The sequence below is a fragment of the Homalodisca vitripennis genome, chromosome 3 (assembly GCF_021130785.1).
Source record: "Homalodisca vitripennis isolate AUS2020 chromosome 3, UT_GWSS_2.1, whole genome shotgun sequence".
In the NCBI taxonomy this organism is placed as follows: Eukaryota; Metazoa; Arthropoda; class Insecta; order Hemiptera; family Cicadellidae; genus Homalodisca; species Homalodisca vitripennis.
Genome location: NC_060209.1, coordinates 59,893,719 through 59,917,848, shown reverse-complemented (window position 1 = coordinate 59,917,848; position 24,130 = coordinate 59,893,719). Strand labels below are relative to the sequence as shown.

Below are 24,130 nucleotides of genomic sequence, written 5' to 3'. Positions count from 1 at the left end.
CTGTTTCAGTACCAATCTTATCTCCTGATCCGTCTATACCATTGGTAAAACCTAATATGATATAATGGCCTTTCCTTGGTCCTTTTAAAGAAAATACTATAGTGATATTTATTAATTGCCTTTTTCTATCGCATGTTTTATAGAATTGAAAACCAATAATGAAGTCTAAACATGCAAAAATTGTATTTGTAACAGGAAAAGATGTATCATAACGAACACGCTAGTGGTTTATTCAGGTCTTGAAAAGTTTAAAATGCTTCTTTCAGTTGTTTGAAATAGCTTTATTGTTAACCGAACTATCAGCTTTTACAGTTTCACAATCAAGCGTAGTATTCTCCATTGCCCAAGGCTGTACTTCACCGGAGGCGAATATACCGTACAAGACGGCACCCACCAAATAGATAGCGCTGGATACGTAGAAAACTGTGTGCCACTGTTCTGGGCTCTGAAACACAAGGGGATTGTTATTTGATCAGGCAATGTGTCAATAGTATTGAATATTCATTTATGATTAATTGTATAAAATCAAATTTGACACAATATTAAAACTTTTGGTATACTAAATAGTTATACTAAATAGGTATACCAAGAATATTACTAAATGTTAATGAAAACAATACTTTTTCAAGCTTGTTTATTATTTTGGACGAAGCCTTTCGAAACGGAAGGTTTCATCATCAGACGACTCCACAAATAAATGGCCAACAATGATTAAGATTCGAAGAAGAAAAATTATAACTAAGTTCAAATATTACTAAACATTAAATCACAGTTTAATGTTTATAATAATGCCGCTTCTATAACGGCGAGTACAACGAGTCATGCATAACATCCAAACCATGCCATACCACCACATCCCATGCTAATGCATCTAACCACCTATTTAATACTGTATAAGTATGCTAAATGTAAACATTGATTTATAATGAAAAAGTTTAAGTTTTTTAGAAACTGTAGTACAACCTTAGTGGTCACGACGTATCCAGTCAGCAAGGGACTCAGGATACCGGAAAAGGAAGTGAAAGTGTTTGAGATCCCAAACAAGACACTGGCGTGTCGAGGTGCGATGTCCAGGTGGTTCACCCTGAAACAAATCCTTTTATTACGACTTGATGGTGTATGACAAAACACATTTGATTAAAAATGTCAATTCAATTTGTGGAATTCTAAACCTTTAAAAATTCTACAGAATTGGAGTTTTTATATCTTTCCACAGGACGACTTCCACCCAAATCATAAATGCTTTGCCTACCCCAGAAGGGGGTGATGTTTTTTATCCATCGAAAAATAAAAAAAAATAATTTTTATGAGAATGGTTAAGGTTGTACATTGATATCTCAATCCGTTTGGAATATACCCAGGCGTATCAGGACTTAATTTAAACCCTAAGATGCAAGGGGTTGCTTGCCCATAACATTTGCTAGGATCGTCGTAGAGATTGTTTAGTTCATGTCACTGTGTTCTGTGAATCTTTTAAATTACTTTTCTAATGGCATGTCACAAGATAGGGGTTGCAAATTGAAAATTTGAAGTGACCCCCTCTCGGGGACATTTTATCATTAAGAACTGAAAATTTGTATTTTAATAGGTATGGTAAAGATCAAATTCTAAAAATCTAAAAATTAGATAAATAATTAAAAAGAATCAGCTGATTTTGTTCAACAACCTCATGGTAAGGTTACAAGAGAAAAACGAACGTATTCCATGTAAGGACATAAGAACACTCTGGGATACAGAGGAACAACGATTAAACTCCTTATCTGTCACAACAGGAAACTTTCATCCTGTCGTCTTGAGAGCGACATATGGCATGGTTTTCAAGTAGTTTATATATATTAACTCCACCTCTTGCATTTTTTTCTTATATAAGAGAGTTATTTTTTGTAATATTTAGTTAACTCTACAATTAAAGTAAATAAACAGTTGTGTATTATTTTGTAATATCCAAAAATAAATTGGGTGGCACGGGAAAAAAATTATTAAACTCTGGACACTTTTTTGACACCTATTAAAAGACACAAATAGGTCCTTCATGTTAAAATGATAAGCAATAATTTACATCCAGTATATATATATATATATATATATATATATATATATATATATATATATGTAAAATTATTCAGATGAAAAATACTGAGCAATCTTATCTGTGTTCTATACAATAAATCTAAAAACATTTACAGGCTGCTTGTAGGCTGCTTACCCACAGAAATTTGGTATCAGATTGATTAATAAGCTCCCGGAAAGTATAAAGAACTTCAACAGTAAAAACATATTCAAAACTCGTATAAAACTCCTACTTGTGTCTAGTGCGCAGTGAGAGTGTGTGCTTGAGTGAATGTGAGGAAGTGTAAGTTTGGGTGCGTGTGTGAATGAATGACTATTTACTGAAATTTGCGAAGCAATGTACAATTATAAAAATGCAATAAAATATGGTTTGATTTGATTCTCCTAAACTTTATTTTTGTGAGTTTATTTGTACCCTTGTACCTTCATTGTACCCTTCATATATCGAGATATTAACCAAAGAGCAAACATTTTTTCATTCGACTCCTTTTAGGATATTATGTATATACTCGTATACGTAACATATGTTACCCAAAAGAGGCGATAGCAAAAGCTTCCAAGCCCAAGCCGACCACCAGACACAGGACGACTCCAGTGGCAGTCTCCAGGTGCACGGCGAGAGTCATACAACCGGCCTGGAGGGTCAGGGCACCGCAAGTGAACAGTTTCCGTACCTTAACAGAAATTATTAAAACTTTTATGAGGCTAAACAATTATTAAAACGGCAGTTTTTATATTTTATGGATACCTATTGTATATGGGTGCATCGGTTCATTGGTGACCGATGCTTCTACTGTCAAACGAGGCAACTGAAATAAGGATTCTCTCCCTTTAGGGGGCTATTTGGTATGGTTCAAGTAATCTATTGATAATTAATTGATTAAAAAATATTGATTTCATTATTACGATATCCAAAAGATATAGTTTAGTATTTTCAAATAAGTACTTTTTAATTTCATTGTAAACAGTTATTGAAAAATGAACTATTATTTTATATACCACGAAATAAAATATACTATTGCAGCAATGCACAAGTGTTATAATTCGGCATAAAAAGTTAAAACAAAATAATTATACATTTGTACTACTTATTTTAGCTCCAACATTTTTGAAAACAATTATTTCATTATGTTGTACTATTATTTGATATTTCAGATAGAATAGGAGTTTCCAATTTTTCTGAGGTAATTATTAATCTAATGATTTTAATTATTATTAGTGGACCCACGGTGCCCCACCGCGTGACTTGATATTGTAATTAGTGGTGGGTATAAACAAATTTAAATTGTACAATGTAGAAGGTTTAGTGCCGAAATGCGGGTATAAAATACTAAACTTTTAAAACGGATTTTAGTTTCTTGTTTTTTATATAAAATCATATGACATTGTGTGGCTAAAATCCCGGATTATTCTGCTACTGAGCAAAATACACCCATATATACATTGGGTAGCAAAGTGCATTGGGGGGGAGCTCAAGGCTTGTAATTTCTGTTTGTACGGGTTTACCGTCCAGATAGGTTTTTGTTAGAGTAATTGAAAACAATCATCATTTATGGCTGATGAGCTGATAGCGATGGTTAGGCAGGTGAAATTATAATGAACACTTTATGTAATAATCACTGATTATTGTTTTTATGATGCCAATCGTTAAAGGTTAGCGAGCTTGATATTTTAGGACGGGTTTAAAAAGTGTTATTAGTAGGGCCATATGAGCTGACTCTCGTAATAATATACTGCTAAGTCAGTTAGAAATCGAAATCAGCCTATCAACTACAAGGGATTAGTTTTATTCGGCAAGACTTACTTGTGAGTATATATGTTTTGAATGTATAGATTTTGATATAACTGGCTGAGCTTTAGCGAAGCCTATCATTCGTGGGGCTGGAAAGCTTGTTTCTGTCTGTATGCCTGGCCACACGGCATCTCGAAAATAAACTGACCTATATACTTCATATCTGTATGAGAAATACTGAGTTCGTTGATGGTGCATGTCACTCCATGGGATTTGGCTGAGCGTTAAATAGATCATTTATTCATAATGTAATATAATATCATTGAGAAAACTGCTGAAAAAATAGATTTGTAAGCAAACTTAATACACCTACAAGAGATTCAAACATGTGCCATATTAACTCATGTAACCTAACACAAACAACACCATTTTATAGTGGCTTGGTGGTCTTTTGTTATTTAAACAGTTATATAAAACCTAATTGTATGAACTAAAATCTGAATGCATCATGTGGCAAGATATGTCAAAAAAGATTTCATTAGTAGGCTTAAAAAAAAATTATTTGTGTGCAAAACTTGTTTTCTGTATGATTGTCTGACTGGTTATCCGTCCACAAAACATCTCATGAATGAAATGGTTATTGATTTGAAATGTTTCGTGCAACCTCAAACGACATGTAGTGTAGCATACTTTTACCTTGTATATAAACAATAGTAGTATTGACGCTAGTGTTATACGAACTGTACCTGAACAACTGACAAGATATGAGAGGATTGAAGCCAATCGCTGAGGCCCCCGGCAACCAGGAACATGATGGCCATCACCAGATAGGGCAGAGATGAGACAAACCCGGCCTTGGCTAGCTCGAATTGAAATACGTCTGCAGTACACCACATTTCATTCCTTTAGTTAGAACTTAATACTCTAAACTTATAAGGAAACTTAATTTACTAATGTTATAATTTGGTATCTAGGAGACGGGCTGACCTTAGTTCGGATGATCACCAATGAACTGGGAAAGTACCTCTCCAGGGGCGGCACCACCAAGGTGTCGCTCAAGACCGAAGAGGGATCCGAATCCAACCATCTAACCAATGGTTGGGCTCGGATAAACGCTTACTTAGCGTCCTGCTTGAGGTGGCCCTGCTTTCAACAAAACCCCAGGATCTAGGGTAGTGCCCCGACTGTGCACTCTGCGCGGTGACGGCCCTCGGCGCCGCGCAGTAGTGGTGCCAGTCCGGGTGCGCCTGGAATCGCACCACACAATAATTTGATTTTGATTGAGGGCACCCCAATCCTACGGTGTGAAGCGACCCGTGCCTAAGGGATGCATGGCGCAGGGGTTGTGCGTCGTAAACGTAAATTGTGCGGCCCCCCAAGCGTAAATAGCCTTACCTGGTCATGCGGGGCTCTGGTTGGGTGGACCGTTTATTTCCTCGGTACTCGTGGGACCTTTATGGATTCTGATAATAAACAAAAAATACCAACAGATTTTCATCTGGAAAAACTGCAACATGCATTTGCATCCGGCACCCAGGCCTTGGATGTATCTGCATGTTCCTCTAGCGCTACCACTATCGACGACGATCTAGTACTCGATGATTCAAGCGAAAAGGTTGGGTCCACGGACACAGACACTGGAGCATGTGTAATGGACTACAACTTTAAGCTCCCCTTTAAACTGCGCAAGCGTTGGGCGATGGGGCAGAAGAAGGCCGATGGCACCTGGCTTCCGGACAGTCAATGGAAGAGGCACACGGGCAAAATGTCGGCCAACAAAAGAAGAAAGGCAGCACCGGAGGTAACTGCAGGTGCGGTCTCTACTCCTAGTGGGAAGAGAGGGCGCTCGGGCGGTTCTTCGGCGGAAAACCCCTGCCGAAGAGGCGCCCGACCGCACCTCCTGAGCAAGCAGAGCGTGCGAGGAGCACCAAACCCTCAACGGAGGAGGGATTGGGAGAAACATTCAGGGAGGTTCTGACGGGACATAAGCTTGTCTTGGTCCCTGCGAACGTTCCTGAGAGGCGCCTCTCTGAGGAGGAGGCTATGGAGCTGCGGGGGCGCATTCTCGACGAGGTACTCTCAGCAGAGGGTGTGTGCCTGCAGTTTACGAGGTGCTTCCCGGAAAGGGGGGCTCTCGTCATGCTGTGCGGCAATGACGAGACCAGAGATTGGCCGCGGGGTCTGGCTCCGGGGCTGGGGATCGGTGGCCCTGGGGGAATAGGGGTGATCTGTGGGGACTATAAATATCTCATAAGATCTACCAAGGTCTTCCTAAGGGTTGATGGTCCCATGGCCGAGAAGGACTCTGCGACCATTGTCGGTGCTATAAAGAAGCAGAATGCTAGAATCTCTGTGTCGGACTGGAGGGTTGTCGGAGATATCCACACGGGAGATTCCAGAACACTAATAATCTTGGTAGATGAACAATCTTCAGCCACTCGTAAGGGGAGGGGCTGGAGCGTGTTCATTGATGTGGAGCAGGTCTAGCTGAGGGCGCGGGGTGGGGCGGCTGATCGTGGGGATCAAGGTCCTTCAGATCAACCTGCAGCACAATAAAGCTGCCTCGGCTGTATTCTGCAGACGCTTCCTGTCGGAAGATTTTCATGCTCTGATACACTAACCTTGGATCAGCAAGGGAAAATATCAGAGCTTTCAATGATAGGGGTGAAAATTATTAGTGCCCAGGTTGAAAATGCCAGGGCATGTATTGTTATAAGCAACAAGGTGGACAGCATTCCTGTTCTGGAATTTTGTTGCAGGGATCTCGCCACAGTCAGGCTGATGGTGGCTGGGACTGAACGAGCCCTGCTGATTGCATCATCATATCTACCGTATGATGATGCGGAGTCCACGTCCTCCAGGGAACTGGCTGCCTTGGTGGACCATGTTGGGAGGAGTGGATCGGAACTGGTGGTGGGATGCGACGCCAACTTGCACAACGAGGCGTGGGGCAGCACCAACACTAATAACAGAGGTAAGTTACTTCTAGAATACATAATGCCCCTTAGTCTAATTGCAAATGTGAAAAATGTGCCCACGTTTCGCACGAGGACGCGTAGGGAGGTGTTAGATGTGACCATGATGTCGGAGGGTATGGCTGGTAGGATGCATGGCTGGCATGTGTCTGACGAGCCTTCCCTCTCTGATCATGCTCACATCTGTTTTAAGATAGGTGCTGGAAAACGTTCAGTATAGGAATCCGAGAAAAACAAACTGGGTATCATACAAGGAAAACCTCAGGGCACAGATAGAGTCTGATTCCACTAATGGGAAACGGATTCACAGCGCGGCGCAGCTTGACGAATCTGCCGACAGTCTTACCTCTGCGATTGTGGGCTCCTTCGATCTCAGCTGCCCAGTTATCAATAGGAATAGATCAAAGGTAGCCTGGTGGAGCTCTGAACTGGCCTCTTTGAGGAAGAGGGTAAGGTCTCTATTCAGGAGAGCCAAAACTTTGGGCACTTGGGACACCTACCACGAGGCTCTTGCACTGTACAACCGCAAGGTTCGTACGGCTAAGAGGTTAGCCTGGAAGAAGCTCTCCACCGATATTGATAGTGTGCAGGGCTGTGCAAGCCTACAACAGTTATTAGCAAAGAATCCCATCTCGCCGCTTGGCAGTCTCAAGGACGATCAAGGTGTTTACATTACTGAACCGGAAGGAGTTATAAAAGTTATGATGGGAACACACTTCCCGGACTGTATTGTTCATGAGGGTAATCAACCACCCGACAGTGAGGGAAGACATGCGGGCCGCGCCACCCATTTGCAGTGGAGTCTGGCGCACCGTACTGTGACCTTCAGAAGGATTGAATGGGCTATCAACTCCTTCAGTCCTTACAAAGCTCCTGGGGATGAAGGGGTGAGACCGGTTTGCTTGCAGCGGGGGTTGGATATTCTCCTTCCCCAGCTGTGCAGACTGTTCAGAGCCTCCTCAGAGGCTCTCAGGTACATCCCACTAACCTGGAGAGTGTCCAGAGTGGTGTTCATACCGACGCAGGGAAGGGTGGGCATGGATCGGCCGAAGTCTTTTAGGCCGATATGCCTGTCCTCCTTCCTTCTTAAAACCATGGAGAAAATGGTTGCCAAGTTTGTTTGAGAGGGAGCTCTTTTGGAGCGACCTATACATCCTAACCAGCATGCCTACACTCCAGGAAGGTCATGCGCCTCAGCCCTGCATCAATTGGTATGCAGGATTGAGAAGACGCTGACGGCAAAAGAGGTAGCCATAGGAGTCTTTCTAGACACTGAAGGAGCCTTTGACAATACAGCCACTCAGGCGATTATTAATGCGGTCTCAAGACGTGGTGTTGATGGTCAGGCGTGTGACTTGATAGGGGCCTTGCTAACGGACAGGGTTGTTGTTACAACCCTCATGGGAGCAAGTATTAGTGCGAAGACTACGAGGGGCTGTCCGCAAGGCGGCGTCCTCTCTCCTCTTCTGTGGAACCTGGTTGTGGATGACCTGCTAAGTTCTTTTAATAACAGCGGTGTCTTTGTACAAGGGTACGCTGATGATATTGTGATTCTTGTGAGTGGCAAGTTCAACACAACAATCACGGAACTGACCAATGCTGCTCTGAACATAGTGGGAAATTGGTGCGATGAGGTTGGCCTCACTGTCAACCCCACCAAGGCTGCTGTGGTTGCCATTACCAGGAGGCGACAGATGGAGGGCATTGGTCCCTTTCTATTCAAAGGCTCTTCCATTGAGCTGAAGTCTGAGGTCAAGTACCTGGGCGTGATCCTAGATAGGGTTCTAAACTGGGGACCTCATCTAGAAAGGGTCATTGCCAGGGGGAAGTAGTCTCTAATTCAATGCAGACGTGTGATAGGTGGGCCCTGGGGACTGAAGCCGAGGCTCTGGTACTGGCTTTATGTTTCCGTGGTCAGACCTGCACTAATGTACGGAGCTGTCGTATGGTGGCCAAAAACGGAGGCCAAGACGGTGGTAGCTCGTCTGGCGGGTATCCAAATGATGGCCTGCCTTGCTATCGGGCTTTTCCTAGTGCGCCAGGCACGGCTCTGGACTGTTGTCTTAACCTCGCCCCCCCTGGACATTGTCATTCGGGCTATGGCCAGGAGAAGTGCCTACTGTCAGATGGGACTATGGTCGGGCTGCAGCGGTGGGCACTGCAGAATTAGCATTCTGATACAGAATGATGTTTTGCACATGATCTCTGATCAGATGCCACAAACATTTTCCTTTGACAAACCCTTTAGGATTATTTTACCCTCAAGGGATGATTGGTCAGAGGGAAGGAAACCTCTTCCACCATCGGAGCTCGAATGGTTCACAGACGGCTCTAAAACAAAAAGCGCCACAGGCGCTGGAATTCTGGGAGTGAGATCATGTAGGGAGCTGGTGGTCCCTATAGGTCCGTATCTGACAGTCTTTCGATTGGAGGTCGCAGCTATTAAGGAATGTCCTCGTGAGAATCTTCGTCTGCGATATAGGAGCAAGACGATTAATATTTTCACGGACAATCAGGCAGCGCCGATGGCGCTGGATTCTTGCGTGATCAAATCCAAACTGGTTTGGGATTGCTATCAGGCCGTTTCCTCCCTTGCCAGAATCAACAATGTAACCGTTTGTTGGGTTCCTGGTCATGAGGGGATTCTTAGGAATGAAAGAGATGATGCCCTGGCCAACCAATGACGGGCCCTGAACCGTTCTGCGGTGTTCCAAGGTGTGAATCCTCTAGGGTTGTCTCGAAATGGATTCGCGCGGAGCATGAGAGAAGGTGGAGGTTGCATCTGGGTTTGAGAGTGAGTAGAATAGATTATACAATCACCTTCCTCCAGGGTGGCTTCGGACCTTCTCTCATTAAACAGATCAATGTCTTCTAAGGTCATTGGTCTCATTACGGGGCATGGTCACCTGAGGAAGCATCTTCACAGAGTCGGCTTCCTTCAGGAGGATCCGCTCTGTGGAAGGTGTAATGAGAAGGAGGAGACTGCTGAGCACCTCCTCTTTGATTGCCATGCAATAGCAAGAGAGCGGTATGCCATCTTTGGTAGTTTGGACAGGGGTGGTGGATTTCCCCAGGAGGACTTGATAGGTTGTTTTCGGCGGTTTGTTGAACTGCTGAAGTTGTAGACTGGTAGGACTCATGGTGTGTTTCCGGGGTGTGCGCAAAAAGCCCTTGAGGCTTAAGTGCATGGCAGTAGGCCGCCCCAAGGGAGGAGGAAAAGGTTATAATGTGTTGAACCGGAAAAATCATTCTATAGTGTTCACCATTACGATGGTAATATTTTAGGAAAAAATATTGTTTGTAACGACATATATAACAATATTCTGTCTTCCATATACAGTACTCAGAACGGAAGAAGTGATTTAACCAAATACTTGGGAAGGTCTCTCAAAATCCAAAATTTATCCATGTTACTTATCCAATTTACTTATAATTCCAGGGTAAAAGAATTTAAAGAGTAAATGAGAAACCTTACCTTTCAGAAAGGTTGGTAGTTGTGTTTGTAGTGTGTAGAAGCCCCAGAATTCACAGAAATAGGCGGCCACAATCGCCCACACCGGCACCGACGTCAGGAGCTTCATCCATGGGTGTGTTACCTTACAGTGCAAGACTTTATATATCATGTTCTTGGCAATGCAAACATTCAAATGTTTGTTTATCTCCAACTCATCTATTTAGTTCAGTATAATGTTAGTGGTTGGCAGAAAATTAGCTGTGTGAAAGACTATCCAATGATCTTGGATTTAATAGTATCGTCTAGAAGGAAGGCACTCCTTGTGCTCCAACTATTTTAGCAAGCTGCACTTTCATGTTGAAAACAACAATCTTTATTTGTCTATTGAGCTAATGACCCATATTTCCCCACACATTTTTATCAACAATCTTAATATTAATTGAATTAAATTTCTTACTTTTGTTGATAGCGATGACATTTACTACTTACTAGAGAAGAAAACACATCGATTTCTCAAAAACTTTGAGATATCTAAAGGATATGTTAAAATGAATTGAAACATTGCCATTTTTATCGATTTCTCTAAATTATGGAGTAATCTTTGAAATAACAATTTTTATTAAATTTTAATTTTTAATGTTTAGTTCTAAAACTGTAAATCTTCCAACATGTTATGATATTGTAAACTTAAATTTACTTGTATTGGTTCAGAACAGGTGTTAGAAGAAATGTAATTGATTATAGTAAAAGAATTCTACAGAAATTTTATAGTGATCAGAGATATAAAACTAAGGCTAATTTACTGCGACTCTTTTGATATTACCAGACAATTCGTGCTGCTACGATGATGACCCAACGATTCTTGAATGTACTTCAACTCCTCGGGAGTGATGTAAGGGTCTTCCTCCGGATGATCCTTCACCACAGCGAACCACGAGACGCTGTATGCCAGACCAACCACACCTTGATCAGTTCAAGGATATTTAATATTTGACTAGACACAATGTTATCATTCAGTTAAGGTACAGAAACTAAAAACCTTTTTTGTAATTGTTTCTAACTGGTGTAATATTTTAAAGTTATGAGTTACAAAAAAAACATGAAGTATTAACCATAAATCTTACTAAAGAAGAACCTATTCTATATAGTTTTTAAATAGAAACACAATGAAGCCTAATAAAATAAATTCCCAAAATAAGTACAACAAAAACGAAAAAAAGTATCCATAAGTTTAAACTTGTGTTCACACAATGTTATTAAAATATTATAACGACTTGGATTGTAGATATTAATATTCAGACATCCAAGACGATATAAAATATTTTTTGATTAGTAAGCTCAGAGTGAATATTCAGTAAAATTTATTACTAGATTTTTAACTATTAAGTATTATCTGGTTTGTTTGAAATAAAAATCACAATTCTAAATAAAAATAATGGATTTATTTTAAAATGGCAAATTAAGAAGTTCAATATTTCAGAATTTTCATCTATCTATTTTCCACAAAGAATTGACAAACCGTTTAGAATTAAAAGGTCCTTTAGCAAGAAATAAAAATAACAGTTAAATACATCAAACTAAAAAACAGAGCTCTCTTCTGAAATAAAATAATAAAGTTTTCAAATAAAAATCAAACACCACTTGGAAATAACTAAAATAAAAATGTTCACTTCTAAGTTCACTCAAAATTCAAAAATAAGATTTTAAACTTCTCTTTCCATTAGTTGTACCTTAACTTTTAAGCCTTTGCAATTCAGATACAACTCTCTCAAGCAATTATTAAAGTTCAATTAATTTCCAATTAATAATTCACAATAAAACAGTTCAAATTAAATATTAATAATTACTAAATTCCCAATATTCAATCAAAGTTATTAACAATGTTTAATTTAATTTTAGTTTTGTCTTTTATTTGTAAATAGGAACAAATATTATCTAGTTTACAAATTAACTAAAAAGTTCTCCACATTTCAAATACTGTACATTTCAATTCAGCAAATTTATTTCTTGGCTCTTACTGTTATTTGTGATAAAAATGCACTTCGTGTTAATGCTATTAATTAACGAATTGGTATATCAAGCATAACATAGTTTAAGTAGAAGTTTTTGCTATTAATTCCATATCATATTTGTCTTCCTAAAATAAAATGTTTGTTAGGGATTTTTATGGATGAAACAACTTGTCGAAGAAAATAGCACTAGACCTTGCAAAACTTATTGAAAGCAAATAGTATAACTCTATTGATGCCGAACGGTCCAATTATAATTTACGGTCCAAGGTGAAAAAGAGATATAAATGAGAAATTAAAGATGAAATAAGACATATAAGATCATTTAATTTTTGATGCAATAGAATTTCTTTACCAACTACATTTTAAATTTGTTACACATCCATTGGAATAAAAAAAACTACTTTTAAAAATGTTCAATTTTCCTTTGCTGAGTTTTGAATGATTACTTATTTAATTATTCGATGGTTCCACCATTTCACAAAAAATGCATTAATATTAATGTACGAATTAAATTACAAATTATACATAAAACTGTATAAGTAAAACAATCTGTTAAATTAGTAAATAAATATTATGTAAATGTCAATAAGATAAAGCACACTATTTAGCCAATAGTATATTAGAATGTCGACGCATGTAACTGAATGATTTTTGAAAAGACATTGTATACGTTTTGTCAATTTGCAGAAAATGATATCTGGTAAAGTTCCTCGAAACTTGCTCAAGAGAGGTTAAATGGTAGAAAAGTATATAAACTACCATCATAGAAACACACAAAGTCCTGACTCAATCTTGAAGCTCGTATACTACTAATACGATTTCTCCAATGCAGTAGTAACCCAAGCCAGCTCTTAGAAGTATTTCAGTACTGTTAGGTTTTCATATTTAGTCATATCAATTAATCAAATTTTACGCATTAATATAGTTTTTACTAATAATTAGAATTGTATGTTATTTAGAACTGCTCTTTGCCCACCATTGTCCGATACCATTTTTATTATAAGCCATCTATTTCCACTTATCTTTGTACACACAAACACACACACACCCACCTGCATTCCAAATCTATAGTGGTCCGATCGTCACGTGGTATGAGGTGACTTCTGCCGACCAATCAGGCGTCCAGGACGCGGACAAGAAAAGCTCCCCAAGGCATCTCTCCAGTTCTTCCAAAGACTCCGTTTCGCTAGGTTGTACGTCAACACCAGCTCTAACCAAGTTCGGGCCGTGTCCCTTTGTCTTGTCTCTTGTGAACCGCAAGCCGTTCTATGGCAGTTAACAGTCCCTTCGAGCCGGACATTATTTGGTTAACGAGCCAAAGGTAATTTGTCGCAACGTTCGTGAGTGAACCGAAAACAGTGTCAAGTGAAGGTGGAATCTTCATGGTGGAATCTTCATCCCTCAGCAAGGACTCCACCAGCGCAACGTTCCTTGGAATCAACCCAGGTCGAACTACAATCAACCCAACTTCATGTGTGTCGAGGTATCAGACAATGGACGGTGCAAGGTAACAGTGTTTCATCATTCTTATTATGGTCCTTCGCAGCTAAAGACAATCTTCTTTTCAACCAAGATTTAAAATCCTCAACTAATTCGGACATTTTTGGACAATTTAACAGAAGAAGAAAATCATTTTAACACTTGTATTTTGCTCTAATTGTGTGCCCTTTTTTCCTAATATTATGTTTTGTGATCTCATTCGTATTTTTATTTTCCCATTCGACTAGTAATTATTCTTTAGAAAATCAATGTATGGGCTCCACCTGCTCAGCTATCGAAGTATGAGTTGTTAAATATTAGACATTTTATTGGTCCTTCGAATAATTGCGGTCCGCCAAGCCGGATCTAACATATCTTTGGGTCCTTCTGACCGGATATCACACAAGTACCTTTAAATAAAGAAATAAGGTCTTTATTTTGGTACAAGTTTCAGCAAGCATTGCTGGTTTACAAAACAACTCAGTCTTATTATTAATACTAAGAATAAAAAGCTTATTTCATAGTACCTACTTAAATGTCAACACATAAATTTAAGCATTACGTACAAGTATATATGACTATATCAGTGTGTATTGCAAATTAAATAGTTATATACATTTTTTATATACGTTTTGAGTTACAGCCTGGTCTGTTGCACTGGAGGACAGTTTATTATATATTTTAGGATCATAGTAGGCGAATCATTTTCTTTCACATTCGCGTCGAACGAAGTGCAGCTCCAAAACATGGTCCTGTCTAATACTACGGACCTGTAACCAGTTTCTCAGTGTCTCCCTCAGGTATGCAGGCTTGCCAGTGGTCAGGATTCTGTGGACGAGGCTGGAGAAGCGCAAGGTACAGTTATCAGTTATGGTCAACAAACCCAACGATCGTGGCGCTTCCAAGACATGGTCAATCATTTGTAGTCTATATACATACATGGCACTGCAAGTTCGATGATTGGCCTGTCCTCTCCAAACCCTTTTTATTTGCTTTAATTTTTTTCTTAACTAAACCGTTCTCGTTGATGTAAATACTGTACAATTGTACACATTCTTATAATTCTAAAAAAATTTTATGTGGTAGATTACAGCAACATTTTAGTTACTAACCTGAGAAATAAAATATACTCGGCCAACCGAGCGTGGCGCCCAGCAGACCCGAGACAGGGAGAGCAGTCACAGAGCCCACGGAGGCTCCGGCGTAGGCGATAGATACCATGAGAGCTCGCTCATGGGGAGGAGCCCACTGAGCCCACAGGGCGTGCATGCCAGGGTATGCTAATCCCTGGGAATAAAGAACTGTCAGAGCAAGTCAGAGTTAACCTCAAAATAACAATTAACATAGATTCTCAGATAGACTCCTAACATAGACCTTCGTTTAATTTAAAAATGATTTTTACCATGGATCTATTAATAATAATTCCAATGCTCACATATGAATTACCTAATAACATAAAAATGTGTATGAGAATTTGACTAAAATCTATCTTAAACGAATTTCCAGTACTAGGATGGTCCTTGATACAAGTTAGCTATGAAAATAATGTATTGAGTGAGTGAGGTATAGAAGACAAGAAAAGCGCCAGTGCAAATAATAAAACATTAATGAGCAAGTGAGTCATAAAAAGGCAGTAAAAGTTTCGGTCCAAATCAAAATATGAAAACATTGAGTGAGTTAGGCAAAAGTAGACGGTATAAGATCCAGTCAAAGAACATTGAAAATATTATTCAGTGACTAGAAAAAGAAGATGCAGTCCACGTAACACACATTCTGAAATTTAAAGTTTGCAATGTAAAATGTGAAATTTTCAATGTAAAATTTTAAATTTTCAATGTAAAATGTTAAATTAAACCACTATACGTTGTTAAATTCTATAATATTGAAAATGGGTTTCTGCAATAAATGATATATTGGAACGTATCTTGGAAATTTAGATAGTCTATATATTTGCTAAACCTTGTGAGCTTGCAGCATATCAAGAAATCAGAAAAGTCAGATTATAGTACTGAGCTAAAAAGCAAATCATCTTAATGTCCAAACCACCCACAAGATTAATTATAGCCCTTAGGCATATACAAGCGCGCGCACGCCAACACACACACACACACACACACACACACACACACACACACACACACACACACACACACACACACAAACATATATATATATATATATATATATATATATATATAATATTTTACTGATATATAGATATAATTCCAATAAAGATAGAATTACAAAAATTACTTGCTCCACCGGGATTCGAACACTTTTTCTGTCACATATGTTAAACAAGTTTCAATAACAAATAATTCAATGGTAAAAAGGAAGGGTGTCTGAGGTGTAATGGTAGAACGCTCAACCGGAAAGTGAGAGATCCAGGTTCGAGTCCCGGCAAAGCAAGTACTTTTTGTGATTCCATCTGTTTGCAATTAAATTAGTTTATTGCCGTTTATTATTGTATATTATTTATCGTTCTCCTTTTCAAATCGTAAATATTGTTAAGCTATTGGTTCCCCATCTGTAATACAAACCTCACAAAATCCCTCCAGGACTCGCAGTAACAGCAGCAAGTATACACTAATGTTGACGAAGGGAGGAGTTACTAGGGTGAGGAAGGCGGTAACTGCTACCCCCAACCCGTACACCATCTTGCCCCCGAATCTTGCTCCCAACCACCCTCCCAACAGTTGGGTGCTCATATACCCGTAGAAAAAGGAGCTTAGGACAAGCCCTCTCATTTTGGAGTCCCAGTTGAAATCTTGTTTCTGAAATATATATAGGCTACATCAATGCATCAGAAACCACTTCATCCTTCACACTGCCCATTTATAGCAAAATGCAACGTATTATTTGTTAGTGTGACGAAGTTTCAGCAATTATTCAGTTACTGATTGTTATCAACCTAAACCAATAGCATATCCAGAAATATATGATATGTAACGCTTTATTGTGACTGCAATCTCAATAAGAAATAATATTAATCTTTTCAATTTAAGAAAATTAAAACACAATGCATCACTAAAAATGGTGTTTATCTTATAGTTAACATTAAGATATATATAATTTCCGAGATGGGAAAGACAACTTTTTATCACCACCATAAAGCTGGATGTGACATTTTTTAGTGGATGTAATGTCATTGACAAATAAAAAGAGAGCTTCTAAATATGAGGTATCAGATACGTCCAAAATGGTGAAGTAACTTCCAAAAACACAGTCTTTATCAAACCGCTTTTGGAATACTCGTCCCCAAACGTTGATTTGAACTCAGCATGTACAGTACAAGGCAAGAAAATGTAAGAAAGTCGAAATTCCTAAGCAAGATGGAAAAATCCATGTAGAAGCAGTGACAGACCGCAACGGCAGACCTCGTAACTCAACCAGCTGAAAAGAATACAAGTATTTACCGGTAGTGAAAACACATATACGGGGTGAAAAATGTCGTTGCCTTTCTTAAATAACATAACAAATAAATAAATAAAGTCCAATAAATACATATAACAACAGCACACAACGTTCTTGAATATTCTGTGTGTAATACCAATGACATGAGAAGAAAAGAAAATTTCCTACCAACTCCTTTTTTAGTGTAGGAGTTTCAATGTTTGCAATTTACTTGACGGTAGGGAATTCTCCCTCTGTCCTTCATATGAAAAGTGAGACAACCACATATAAGACTGTCAGGAAAAAAGGAACAATTTTGTTTTTTCTAGAAAATAGAAAATAATGTTTTATGTCATAGATTTAATATAACATTTGGAAACAACTATACATTTTAATTATGTGAAGTAATGATGTCTACTTTCATAACTTACCTTTATCAGTTTTGAACATTCTGAGGATTATTCAATTGGATTCATATCAGTTTTGTTGATTGAGAATTTTCGAGTTCTATATATTTTTCTTGTAAGTTGTAGAGGGATTTTTCTTGAATGATCAGGAAGAAAGTTCTTCAAAGTTTATTTATATGCATTATGGTAATTATTTTATTACCTATTCTTCTTTGACTTTGAATTTTAATAATAAATAGATTATTCATGAATTCGTTCAATTGTATGAATATAATCATAAGTTCTAAAGGCCTCTTTTACTAGATTTTAATTGTTTAGTATGATAATAAGGGCGAGTTACATTCTTAGAAATCAACGAATTAGTTTACAGAATAAAAAGGACAAGTTATAACTTACGCAATGTTTTAACCAACAATTAACTGCAAAACCACTGAAATGTATTACAAACTAACCTCAAGCACAGTACCATCCTCCAGAGTGACGTTATATGGAGAGTTCATGGCTACTATAGCGACACTGAGATTCACACGCGCAATGTACATGTTGAGGAACCCCAGGAATGCGAGGAAAGTTAACAAGTGGCGCCTCTTCTTCCAGAACATCCATCGTGGGTATAGATTCCTACAAATTACATTATGAATAATATTTACAAACCTTTGCTTTAAAAGCATATTTTTATTAAAGATTTGATAAATACTATTATAACAATTGATTTATTATTTTAGTCGTGCAAAGTTTGAAATAAAATATGCTCACACAACTTCCGACAAATGAATGGATGGATAGTCTATAAACTTGAACTTAATAAAAGCATATTACATAATCAAAGACATCACTTTCAAAGAAAGTACAACAAATTATTTCCCGCCCAACCAGAGGTAGTAAATTCGAACTCTTTCTCTACCTCTTCAAATACAAAACTTATATATATATGAAAATTTGTTTCACTGTTAGATGGAACTATAACCTGTCTGCAATAAACTTTCAAACTATATATTATTCTTCACGAAAATGAACGCGGAGAAAAAGGTGGTATTTGTTGCAGGAGAAACGTTAATTATCAGCTTTGAGAAAATTTTCTCTCAAAGTTGTCAAAACAGAGGTACTTCCATCCCATAAGTAGATTATTACTCTGCTCTCTCTGACCGATATAGCTAATGCGCCTCATAACATATATGATTCTACGTACACATCATAATGTACTCAAAAACAAGTAGTGTCTATGATTGTATCTGGAAAAGAGGTTCTGTCGCATAGCGAAATGATACCAAAGGAATTGATAATACTACTGTATTATAGAGGAGTTATTTTAGCATGGTAACCAATTTTAAACTAATTTTGTTTCAACCTTTTAAAAAGATTACAAAATAAATATTTATGGGTTTGGTGAAATAATACAATGCCACTTTGTAAATGCGCTATATGGTCTGTTAACGGATCAAAATTTTATACTGTGTGCTCGAAGATGTAGACTCAAAATATAAAGTTACTTTGATTCACAGCAAACTACGCCTTCAAATATAGAAGGTTTCAAATATAGATTTCTTGCTCTTGGAAGCAAGTATACAGCTTCATTCTATAGAAGGCGGTGTACAGTACGGTTACTATAACCGTGTGGTGTACAATAATGTTACAGTTTCTGAAAGAAAATAACTGTATCGTTATTAGTAGTATATTCCTATAATTTGAGTACAAGTATTATCTGCGAGACTATTAAATAATTAAATAACTTTATCTCTAAAAACTGTCAAATAGTCAATGTCAAATTAAATGATGGCTTTAAGGTAATATTTTATTACCCAATTGCTGTTTTGGTTGCCGGTTGTTGGTAATATTGATCAGATAATACTGTTATTTAAATCAGCTGTTACTATAATTAAAATGCTAGACTGAAACTGACTATTGGACCTTTACCATATAATAAATAACTATTCTCCATAATACTTGTAATTGCAAAACTGATCTTACAAACGTAATTTGGTTATGTTTATATTTATTAGATGTTACAGATAACTGCATAAACTCAGCTCTGTGAATGAGTACTAATCGACCAAATACTACAAAATTTTAATACTTCAGACAGGTAAGATTTTGAAAACGTGTGCTGTTGATTTTTGTAGCCAGATTGCGAAATTTTAAATTCTTTTCATAGTGTGTATCTAAGTAGTAAGATTTAAATGAGAAATTTCATCAAATATCTGTCAGTAACTGCATAGTTTTCGTAATGAATACGTGAAAAATATTTAACTCGTACAGAGAGTTGAATATCAAACGAACCGGACTTTATTGATTTGTAAATATAAAGATTTGTATGTGGATAAACTATATAAAAAGACTCTGTGAGTGATACATCTTTAGCTCTCTTTATTTCAATTTCACGTTTAAGTTCACTCCTTATAAATCAAATGTGTAAAACCTTTACGACTAAAGTTGTTAACAAAGTTTGATATGTTTTTAATTACCACCATTATGTTCTGTAACATCCAAATAGTGTTTTTCTTATAGTTTTGTTAAAATCTTTATAAATAATCTGTAAACTAACATTTGCTTGAATAAAAGATTTCACACCGAATCTTTACATACCGCATTAACCACTGAAATGTCGAAAAGGCTCCGATTACGGCAGAAACGTAGTGTATTTGCTCTTTGATGACTTTTCTAGTACTTATACTCGTATTTTTTAATATTATATAACTAGAGGACACCCCAGGCCGCTTTGCATGCCTAACCTAGCTCGTTATACACTTTTTTATGGGTAGCGCACATTGCTTGTGGTCGAACATCAAGATTTTTAGTGGTGAAGTATAATTAATTGATCTGATAGTCACAAAAATCTAAATCATGTCTTTTTTAAGTATTGGAGTGGAAATCAAAATCGAATCACAACATAATATTGAAATAAAATTTAAACTGTACATACAGTTGAAACTATTGTCAACATTTCATATTTGTTTTGGTTGCGATTTCTCACCCTGTTTCTATAGAATGTTTTATAATGCACATTTTTATCAACTCTTCATAAATACAGATTGAAGATTTCTTATACTATATTTTAGAGTAAAGCTTATTGAGACCAAAATAGTTATTAAAAGAATATTTTAGCATGAACATAATCATGACTACACTTAAATTTTAAATAAGAGAAATTATTATTTTTCAGTCAGTATAATGATTACTCACTGATGTTTCTCTTGTCTTGTTGTCATGTCCGCCTCTCCTATAGGAGCTCTCCACCTCTCTCACACACAGGCCGGAGTCTCAACAGTTACTGTAGATATCAGCACTGGCACTGTCAGTTACCTCTGCTGCTTGACAAGACTTGTGACTGGTCTTTACATTTAGAACTACTTTTTACTAATTGGCAATGTTTTTACTTTTATATGCAACAGTATTTCTGTATAACATTATTTTTTTGAGAGAATTTGATAGGTTCTCCATCTAATATTTTCTTTTTGCAAACATCTCTTGGATAAGATTTAACAAACCGCTACTGCAATTTTAAAACTTTATGCGAAATATGTATTATCTTAATTACTAAATGGACAACATACTAATGTAATGGGCAGTCACTTATACTAAAAATGTACATAGAAAAGCTACAACAAAACATGAAGCTTACAACCAAATGCGATATTCTCCTAATATCTTCAATTCAAAGTTATGTTTTTTTATTTAATATTACAGTGTGCAAGCTTTTTAAAATTTCCTTAATTTAATTTCACTTATTTAAATTCCAGTACGCAAATTAACTATATATTTTCGCAAAGTATTATCCTAGCAATAAACCATGTCACACAATCCTATTCTTTTGAAATGGAAATTGAAAAATTCTTTAATTTGGTCTTATAATATGTTTTAAGTTATGTAAGAGATGATTGCTCCGGTCTTAAAGAGATTTTCTTGATTGCATGTGGCTGTTTCATTATCACAGCTCTAGTTATCTGCTCTAGCCAAATGATAAGGCTAGCAATAAAATTATTAAATCTTCACTACTCACTATACAATTACTCGTATAACAGTGTATTTTTATGGAGTCTGTAAATAACATATCAAGTTTTACGCCCATAAATAGAATATTTTTTACAGATTATACTTTCATAAAATGTTAAAATTGAAATCAACATGAGGGTTTTACATTTTACATTGAAACCCAATTGTTTGTCGCATTAAAAATCATAAGTAACCTGAAACTAATAAAAAATGTCTCTAAGAATGCAATATCACCATAAAACTACTTATTAACATTTGCATAAATTAGTAAAACGTTTAATAATTCATATTAATGGGGTTGCCGAATACTTAAAGATTAAACTTAATTAAACTAAATCAATCAAGTCTAAATGTTTTAATTTACAATATTATAAAATCCTGAACATACTATGATTAAGTTAAACAATAATTACTGACTGACTTAAGATCAATCATAGTAGGTAATGAGATTTCACCAAAATTCTAATAGGCCAAATCGAAGATATACATGTGTTTATCTAGGATTTCCCTGCAATTTTAACTCCCTTCCTTTTAACTTCTGAAGAATTTCAAATACAATCTGCTATTTATATGAATGTATATACAATCTAAATTGCTATTTTTATGTGCGTCGTAACTTTGAAGGGGTAATAGGAACGTTTCCATCATTATATATTACAAAAAAGTATATAAATACTTTTCGAGGATTGAAATCTACTCTATTCTTCAGCTGAAAAAGCCCTAAGGCAATAGAAAAGTAAACAAGGGGTTAAAGTTAAAGTAATTAAGGAGAGGGAATGAATTCAAACGAAGTTGAAGAAAAGGTTAGTTTGGGAGTGCGTTTTCGTCTCTTCAAACTGAACTTCATTCAGTTCGTCATATCTTACTTAATTACTTGAACTTTGAGTGGCAGTCTCTTGCCACACTTTAATTTTTTTATGTCTTAGGAATTTTCTCAGCTGAAGAAGAGGTTAGATTTCAATCCTCGAAACGTAGTGTTATACGTTTTTGTAAAATATAAAAATGGAAAATGTCCAAAATCTTGGGATCATTTCAAATCCTTCCATCATCAATAACCCACAAGGTAGGTAATTTTGTTCCTATCCTTAAATGTTAGAACAAATAAAACATTTTGAGTATAAAACTTTAAACTTTTTATTATTTATTTTATATCTTTTAATAAAGAACGTGAATGGTGAAAACCAGCGGTGTCTATATCGACCTCGATCATAATGGCGATCAAATTGTCGAATCAATTAAGGCATTGTTAATTGTTGGTTAACTTACTTAAATGAGTGATACACATATATAATCAAGTTTTCTAATCTTACTTTAACTACATAAAACTCAAACTAGCATAATTAAACTTATTACAGGATATCTGTATTATTACTTCCTGCCAAGTTCTTATTCGTAAGACTGAGGTCATACATAAATATGAATGATTGGAATGAATATTAGTATTTCTCCCTGATGTTTGATTGTGAGAGCGAGTGTATATATTAATATTTTGCCTAAACAAATATATTACTTCTTTAACTACTTTAACCAAGAATTTGAAATTAAAAGATTACTAATTCCTCTATGCTATGATACATTATTTTAAACTAGTATTTCATATTAGGGTTACATTTTTAAATTCTGAGGTGCCCATTTGCAAGTTGCAAATGCAAGTTGTACCATTCACAAAAATATTAATGGTTTTGTTTTTGTTCCTTCAGTAGGGGAGGGAAGCAAAACTAAAATAGACACACGCGTAAAAAATTTATATTTAGCATTTCTGCATTTCTGTTAGATTTTCTTATTTTGTCTCTTTAAAAGCAACCTAAATAATTTTCAAACAAATAAAAACCTAACATTTCAATGTTTATAAATACAAATGTCCAAATCCCTGTTATGTTAATTAAATCTCATCGCTTTAAAAACCGATCCAAACAATACAGAAGGGAAGGTTCATTCTAAATACAAGAAAATATGTTGGAATACACAAAGTTTTGAAAAAAAAAACAATTAAACGTGTACTGAAGGCTAAGATCGGTTTCTTATTTCAATATTCCATTTATTAGTAACAACTAATGGATGAGTGTAATAGCTCACATTCAGTAACAGAAGAAATTCTACTTACGATTTATCATTATCTAAGCTAATGTTGTGTAGGTCCATGTGGAAGAGTAGTGGACACACTAATAACGTCAAGTTATATAATTTTTGTGGTAGTATTCTTTCTATTTTGACCTATTAATATTGATAATGTTATCTTATCAAGTTCACATTGATACATTTGCAGTTCATGAAGTAATAAATAATCAAATCATGCGTGTTCTTACTGAAGAAATTTAAAATGTCTTTTTGTAATCAGAGTCTAATAAAAAAGTACCATTAATATAATAGCCTATTCTTTCAAATTAAAACTGGGCGAACTCTCTCTTCTCCCCCCCCATTTTCTTTGGTTGACGCTTTGTAACTTAGTAATGCCAATTCAAAAATATAACGCCCAACCGGCTGTAAAAACCCTGATATCACTCCAAACGCGATAATTGCAGTTAAATTATAATCAGCTGGTTTCTTGTAGTGCAAGTTCCATCCTTTTTTATCCTATTCTGTGCCTGGCTGGTGTCTGGGTTAGTGAAAGCACTCAA

General features: G+C 36.5%; 1 protein-coding gene across 1 annotated transcript; it reads right to left on the bottom strand.

Annotated features, from left to right (window-relative positions):
* Nucleotides 1-243: 243 nt before the first annotated feature.
* LOC124356970 (vesicular glutamate transporter 1-like) lies at nucleotides 244-21,226 on the bottom strand. Its single transcript, XM_046808310.1, has 10 exons — nucleotides 20,703-21,226; nucleotides 17,975-18,143; nucleotides 16,263-16,496; nucleotides 14,835-15,009; nucleotides 11,055-11,194; nucleotides 10,253-10,373; nucleotides 4,549-4,682; nucleotides 2,602-2,744; nucleotides 964-1,084; nucleotides 244-445 (listed from the first exon to the last, which is right to left on the bottom strand). The coding sequence occupies exons 1-10, from the start codon at nucleotides 20,726-20,728 to the stop codon at nucleotides 263-265; spliced, it is 1,446 nt and encodes a 481-aa protein (XP_046664266.1). The 5' UTR covers nucleotides 20,729-21,226; the 3' UTR covers nucleotides 244-262.
* Nucleotides 21,227-24,130: the final 2,904 nt, after the last annotated feature.

Excerpts from the sequence above, each read along its gene's own strand:
- LOC124356970 (XM_046808310.1), bottom strand. The coding sequence starts at position 20,728 with ATGACAACAAGACAAGAGAAACATCA. Across the intron at positions 16,497-17,974 it reads AGGATGGTACTGTGCTTGAG|AAACAAGATTTCAACTGGGA; the intron begins GTTAGTTTGTAA and ends TATATATTTCAG. Across the intron at positions 10,374-11,054 it reads GTAGCAGCACGAATTGTCTG|GTAACACACCCATGGATGAA; the intron begins GTAATATCAAAA and ends TTGCACTGTAAG.